Raw genomic sequence first — 7,347 nt, 5'->3', positions numbered from 1 at the left:
AAAGTAAATTAGATTTAGATACATTTATTTCAAAGGATTTACAATTCACTTCTAACGTTTTAGAATAATATTATAAACTTGTACACCTTGACAAAAAGTAAAAAATTGCGGGTGAGTTTATTTGAAAGAGTAGTAGTAGTAGTAAGAGTAGTAGTAGTAGAGTAGAGTATTCCGATGTAAATGTCTCGTTAAATAGTACGTGGTTAGAATTCTGGAAGTAGGATCAGAAATTTAAAGGAAAATGGTATGGAAATATTCAAGAAGATTTACAGAGAAGACCTTGGTATGATGAGCTGGATGTAACTAGTCGTGAGTTTATCATCACAATCAACAGATTAAGATTTGGCCACAATAAACCAATAAATCACTTCACACCTTGCAAGACTGAACATAATTAATAGCAATATATGCACTTTCTGTAATGAGAAGATCGGCGATATGAAATTATTATGAACCATCAACCTTATTATTTTCTTTGTTTTCATAATCTTCAACAGTCAACTGTTAAAACCATGCCAAACGCCCAAACAGCCAAAATACGCAAGTCGCAACTTGTAGGTACGCAACATTGATTTGAATTTTGACGTCTATCAAATTTATCTTCGAAGAGAGGTAACCTGCTTAGAAAGTGAAACATCGATTATAGTGAATTAATCGATACTGACTAGAAACATGTGTCGCTCGAACTTGATACACATGTCAATTTTAAAATTCATCAAGCGAATCCCTTTTAAAGTAGTATACTTTCTTTCGTAAATTTAAGGAGCAAAAAAAGGGCAAGTATAATAAAAAAACACAACGCATTTATTATTATGATGATTTTTATTCACTGCATTCGATTACTGATGTCAGATTTCGATTTCTAGAGTAACGTCTCGGGCAGTGTTGCCAATTTGGCATAATTTATGCTAAATTTAGCATATTTTTACATTGTTTAGCATTTTTATTTGTTGTCTAGCATATAGCTTATTTTTTAGCATATAAAATATTATAATTGTGAAGCAATGGAGAAAATAAAATTGCAGCGTAACGACACACTTATTTATTTTGAAAGTTTTAACAAGAATAATCCACGTTTAACAATGGCCAGCTAATATATAGGCTTATCCCCTCCGCGTGGCTGGCTGGTAGGCATGGCGGTGGCATGGCGGCTGGCAGGAGGGGATGTCAACATGGCGGCTTGGCTTGACGGAGGTGACAGGCGACGTCACGTCCGTTACCACAGAACACATATTACTGTCCGTTACACTCGGCCATCCTGAAACAGTTGTTCCCACAGGAACAACAAAAATAATTAGCTCTCTAATAAATCAATAAGATCTTCGGTTTCCATTTGCTCATCCGAACTGCTAGCACTATCAGAAACTGTAACAATACTTTTATAGGGCCTCAACGAATCTGCAGCTACTAACCCACTAAAACTCTTATACCCACGTAAACCCTATATACTTCTAATTTGGTACCTATCATTGCCCAATACTTTCGTTACGACATAAGGACCGGAATGCAAGTCGTCAAGTTTAGTGTTAACTTTGGATGCTGAACAAGTAGGTGCTTGACGCGTTAGCAATAAATCACCCTTCTTATATATGTGAGCGGATTTTCGTTTCCTATCGAAGTTACGTTTCATTCTAGCGCTCGCTTTTAGTATCCTGACATTGCACCATATAAAACCAATCCGCTACTTCGAGACGATTCACGTTCATAGTGTCTACTGGATGTCTACTTAATGCATCTACATGTTTCATTCGTTCCCCCGGCCTATACTCTACGCTTATATCGTTATCTTGTATAGAAAGCCACCACCTTGCGATACGTGGTATAATGTCACGTTTTGTAAGCGTAGCGCGGACTGCTGTACAATCAGTAACAATCTTAACCTTTTTTTCTACTACACATATACGCGAAAACGACGCAAGGATTCTACAACGGCAAGAGTTTCAAGTTCATAACTATGATACATGCTTTCCTCTTTACTTGTCACCCTACTAAAATATAAAACGGGTCGCAACGTACCATCAATCTGCTATTCCTAATTTACACACAAAGCACAGGATCGTACAAAGCTAACACAGGCTCGGAACACAAACACTTTTTTAATTGTTCGAAACTATTGTTTTGATCACTACTCCATATCCACGAAGCTTTCTTTTTAGTTAAATCGGTTAAAGGGCGGGCAATGATAGCAAAATTGTAAATAAACTTACGAAAATAACTACACAACCCGATAATTATTGACGCACACTATGAACATTGGTCGGTGTTGGAAAACGAGACAACTTTGAATCGCCCGGTTGAATACCCTTAGCCGATATTTTATGACCTGAATACGTTATTTCATTTTGCAAGAACGAAAACTTACTCAATACTCATGTTTAATTTTAAATTTTCTACTACAAGTTTGACAAGTACCGCTTGCAAAATGTCTAAGCCTGACATAACGTCATTCGAGGGTAAGAGTAAATCGTCCAGAAATGCCAAAATTTCACGTTTACCATGTTTGTTTTTATAGTAGAGCCATTTTACTGATAAACCATTCTAAACATAATAAACAATTTCTGAATTGAAGAACTGACGTCGCTATAATTTTGTGTCAATAAACCTTCTTTCTTTTTAAATACCAGAGACGTTACTCTAAAAATCGAAATCTGACATCTAGAATCGAATGCATTGATTACTTGTGAATAAAAATCATCATAAATTAATAAATTCGATTGACAAATGTTTCAAATCCGTATCAATTAATTCACTTTAATCGATGTTTTAAAGCAGGTTACCTCTCTTTGAAGATAAAATTGATAGACGTCAAATGTTGCCTATTAAATTGGCTCGACTATAACATTATTATTTTCAGTTCTACCTACAGATTCAACTATTTTATTTATCAACCGCATAAAAACGGATGGCGCGTTTCGCTAAACCGAATGGAATACGAGTGTACTCGAAATGACCCTGAGGTGTTATGAATGCAGTTGTGTGTATCTTCATTACTAACACGTAATTATTGATGATGGCCTTGAACCATATCTAAACTCGTAAAATATTTGTGGCCCGCTAATTTCGAAACCTGATCGTCTATGTTTGGCAATGGAAATCTATCTTTTACGGTAATAGCATTTAAGGCACGGTTATCAACACACATCCTGCTGTCACCGTTTTTCTTTTTGACTAAAATGACCGGAGATGCATAACTAGATTCAGACTCTTTGATAATCTCGGCATCTAATAAATCACTTTAGACTGAACTACTGCTTGTTCGCTATGCGATAATCGATAAGGCTGGCGGTAAATAGGCTGATCACTAGTAAGCTTTATTATTAGCATTATAATTGGCAAATCTATGGCAAGCAAGGGTAAGTACCTGGCTATTTGGCTGTAGTGGAGACTCCTGGCAGCTTTCAGCCCTGGTTAGGACCTCTCCCGGCGGCCACACGATAACCTCGCAGCCCATGTTGATGACTTTGATGTACCCGTCTTCACCAGTGAGCAGGGTGGATGGAAGAGAGTAGGCCACTCCCTGCAGCTCATGATGCCGAGGCGGTGTAACCGCATCGTTGCCGACCTTATTTCCGAGAACCCGCACTTGAATGATGGAAGAGCCAGGTGGAAGTCTCTCTTCGTTGACTGTGACGACTTTAAAGCGATCATGGTCTTCGATAGCCTCAATATCGCAAATGGGATTGGGATCTTGAGTACGATTAAATTCGACAAGGCCTTTGTTAACTGTCAATGTCATACCTTCGCTGTTGATGACAGGCTGGCCGATTAGAAGATTAACATCGGCCATTTTGATGCTAGACAAGTAGGCGTGGCATTTCATGGTTATACCGTCAATTTCTAATTGAAATTCGACTTCTCCACGACTCGTTGAGAGTCCACCGGAGAATCCTTTTAAAATGACACTCGTCGGTTTGACATCCAATGACAATGCGTTCGATACTTGATCGTTTAAAACGTTAACTTGACTGCCGGTATCAATGTATGCTTTCACGTGGATGCCATCGACTTTAACGACCTTTTTGTATATTTCATTATAAGGGCGTAGTACATTTACTTCTTTTATGTTGTCGGTTGAGATAGATCTTCTATTTTCCGTGGCAATTGTAGAACAACGTGAAGCAATGTGTCCCTTATTTCCACATTTATAACATGTACGTGTGTCAGGTAGGCAGCAATCACGCAGTAAATGACCAGTTTTATTGCATCTCGGACACGGGTCTGTTTCGACATTGGGTGGCATTGACTTTTTATCCAGGTGAGATGGCCTACTCACCAAATTTTTATGAAACCTTGTGTCGATAGGTAAAGTACGGTAGTCGTCAAGTGCACATAAAAATCCTTCGTAAAGCTCTCCTGGCGTGTGGCATTGGAAGGCTCGAGCGTTAGGTTGTAGCGATAGTGGCAGACCACGAATGATACAGGAAACGCTGGCGCTATCGGATAACTTGCACCGGAAGCACATGGCGATTTTATCTTGATAGTATTTTGTCATCGTCTCTGTAGGTTGCTTTTTCCTTTGTAGTAATTCTTCAAGCATGTTTCCATAATCGCGATATCGAGGAAATGCTCGCAATAGCATATCCTTCCATTGTTCCCACGTGTAATCGTAGTTCTCTAGACGATTATACCACTTCTTTGCTTGACCTCGCAGCTTATCTTGTAGGTAAAATGATTTAGTTGTATCGTCCCATCCATTTATTTCCCCAATTTGGTCAATTTTACGAATCCATGCTTGTACCGTGCATTCCTCACTATCAGGGTCAAATTCGGGGATTAAAGATGCAGCACGATGGACTTTTGACTTATTTGGAGCTTGGGGGTCATCTTCCAGGTTGCGTAAAGCCTTAACTACTTCTTTTTTCAGCAGATTCTTGAGCAGCTTCCGTGCAGGCGGTGAAGAAGTACCCTCATCTTCCTCCGACATTGATTCGTCAGGAAGTCGATAAACTTGTGGCCGATGTCGTTTCATCCCGCTTCTGATTTGTGAAGCAATGGAGAAAATAAAATTGCAGCGTAACGACACACTTATTTATTTTGAAAGTTTTAACAAGAATAATCCACGTTTAACAATGGCCAGCTAATATATAGGCTTATCCCCTCCGCGTGGCTGGCTGGTAGGCATGGCGGTGGCATGGCGGCTGGCAGGAGGGGATGTCAACATGGCGGCTTGGCTTGACGGAGGTGACAGGCGACGTCACGTCCGTTACCACAGAACACATATTACTGTCCGTTACATAATATAATAAAAGTTAAACCATATGAAACCAACTACAGTTTTGCTACCTTGCATACGTAAATTTAGTCGACATTTCATGGACATGCACAACTTCCACCTTGGAATTCTGGAATGAAGTAATGGATTATAAAGACGCAGCTGGTAATAACCCTTTTGCAGATTTATCACAGCTGGCAATATCATTATTATCACTACCACATTCCAACGCGGAAATAGAACGTGTTTTTAGCCAAATGAATGTCGTCAAAACTAAGCTTCGCAACCGTTTGTCGGTAAAAACTTTAAATGCCATTTTATACATAAGATTCGACCTAAAGAGGGCAGGAAAATGCTGCTACTCTTACACAGTTCCGGATAATGTACTGCGCTCTATAGGCACCAAGGAAATATATAGTCTTGGCAATGAGGCTTCCACGTCTACGTCAACATTATCGGCTGCGGATGAAGACCAAGATATTAATATTTTATTTGATAATAACACACTCGAATAAGAGATGTTATTATTTATGATGTCATTATTTACATATTATGTGTAAATAAATGTGTTGGATATATAAAATTTTAAGTAAAATGTCGTTTTATTTGACATTAAAAATTTTTAGCAAAATATTTAGCTTAATTATAAATCCTTTAGCAAAATTTTGGCAAAATTTTAACAGCCATTTAGCAAATTTTATGTTAGTCTTGCTGGCAACACTGGTCTCGGGCACAGAACAGTAAAAACCTCGGAGCAATTAAAACAAATAGAAGTGCTATAGTGTCATAATTATTAATATGAAAACCACTGTCGCCAAACCCACACATTTAAACCGATAGCTAAACACAAGTTTGATGCTAATTTTTGTTTTTAATCAGTGTTGCCAACGTAGGCGATTTTTCGCCATTTATGCTACTCCAGGGACAATTTTTTATACTACATATTAGGTAAATAGGCATACAGCCGGTAATCAGGCCGAATACTCTGAACACAGATAATTATATAAAGTATAGGTAAATCGATGAATTTTGTGACTGCTTGAACCAAAAACGAATCACACTGGCGAATTTTTATATGGATAAATACAATTTGTACACTTAATTAAATGTTTATTTAGTTATCTCATTTCATTTCGTGTTCACAGTTTAGGCATGACTATCATCGTAATTCTTCTTCTTCTTCTTTTTTTTTCAAATGGCAACTCCTGATCCCAGATCATCGTAATTAGAATTCTTTTAATTCACGTCTACCCTCTTCAAGAGTATTTTTTTAAACACGATAATCTCATTTAATTGTTAAATCAAACAAAACTCTATTAATTAAATATGTCGCGCTTAAGTAATGAAGAATATTTTGAGGAGGAACCAAGTAAGTTGAGACAATATTTATTTTATCAAAATAGAAGCCTGTACTGCTATTAGTATTTTTTAACCTCTTATGGCTAATTTTGCTGGAGATAATGATGATGAACCGCTGCCCTACCTCAAATTCGACTAGCTACGGCCCTGTGATGAAGTCCACTTCTATGAGGGATATCATGTGCAAAAGATACTTGTAGTTTATGTTTGCTCATAAACTATTCTTTATATATAAACTAGCTACCCGCCCCGGCTTCGCACGGGTGCAATGGCGGCCGGCCGGTACCGCCGCAAACGCTACGTCCCGCAATTTTTAAAGTAAATGACAAAAGAAAGTTATTGTGGGTTATCCATAAGAGATAGACATAATATATACCATCACGGACTTTTCTGTAGACCTTTTCAATACTTAGTACATTATTTTGATAAAACTCGTAGGGTTTAGCCTGCGTTTGCAATGTAGGTAAGAGGAAAAAATGTAATTATTTACGGCATCACATTAGAAACCTCAAAAATAACAGTACTTCTCCACTATTTAATTTAATTATTATACATATACACCTTCCTCTTGAATCACTCTATCTATTAAAAAAACCGCATCAAAATCCGTTGCGTAGTTTCAAAGATTTAAGCGTACAAAGGGACATAGGGACAGAGAAAGCGACTTTGTTTTATACTATGTAGTGATTCCAATGCGATCGGAAAAATAAAGAAAAGGTATAATAACTAAATCATTGTTCATTTACTTTCAGGGTTATCTCCCTCATCAGAAACGC

General features: G+C 37.8%; 1 protein-coding gene across 1 annotated transcript; it reads right to left on the bottom strand.

The window, feature by feature from the left end:
• Window positions 1-1,027: 1,027 nt before the first annotated feature.
• LOC149895210 (uncharacterized) lies at window positions 1,028-4,924 on the bottom strand. The gene is made up of 2 exons (XM_090119188.1): window positions 3,362-4,924; window positions 1,028-1,258 (listed from the first exon to the last, which is right to left on the bottom strand). Exons 1-2 carry the CDS (start codon window positions 4,922-4,924, stop codon window positions 1,244-1,246), a joined length of 1,578 nt encoding a protein of 525 aa, XP_089975314.1. The 3' UTR covers window positions 1,028-1,243.
• Between the last annotated feature and the right edge of the window lie 2,423 nt (window positions 4,925-7,347).

This window comes from Colias eurytheme, chromosome 32 (genome assembly GCF_061535395.1).
Source record: "Colias eurytheme isolate Ceu_HAF_F1 chromosome 32, ilColEury1 Martin Lab GWU primary, whole genome shotgun sequence".
Taxonomy (NCBI): domain Eukaryota; kingdom Metazoa; phylum Arthropoda; class Insecta; order Lepidoptera; family Pieridae; genus Colias; species Colias eurytheme.
Note: the sequence above shows the minus strand (reverse complement) of the source record. Positions and strands in the feature narration are given on the sequence as shown.

What these genes read in the sequence shown, in the direction of transcription:
- LOC149895210 (XM_090119188.1), bottom strand. Translation starts at nt 4,924, where the DNA reads ATGTCGGAGGAAGATGAGGGTACTTCTTCACCGCCTGCACGGAAGCTG.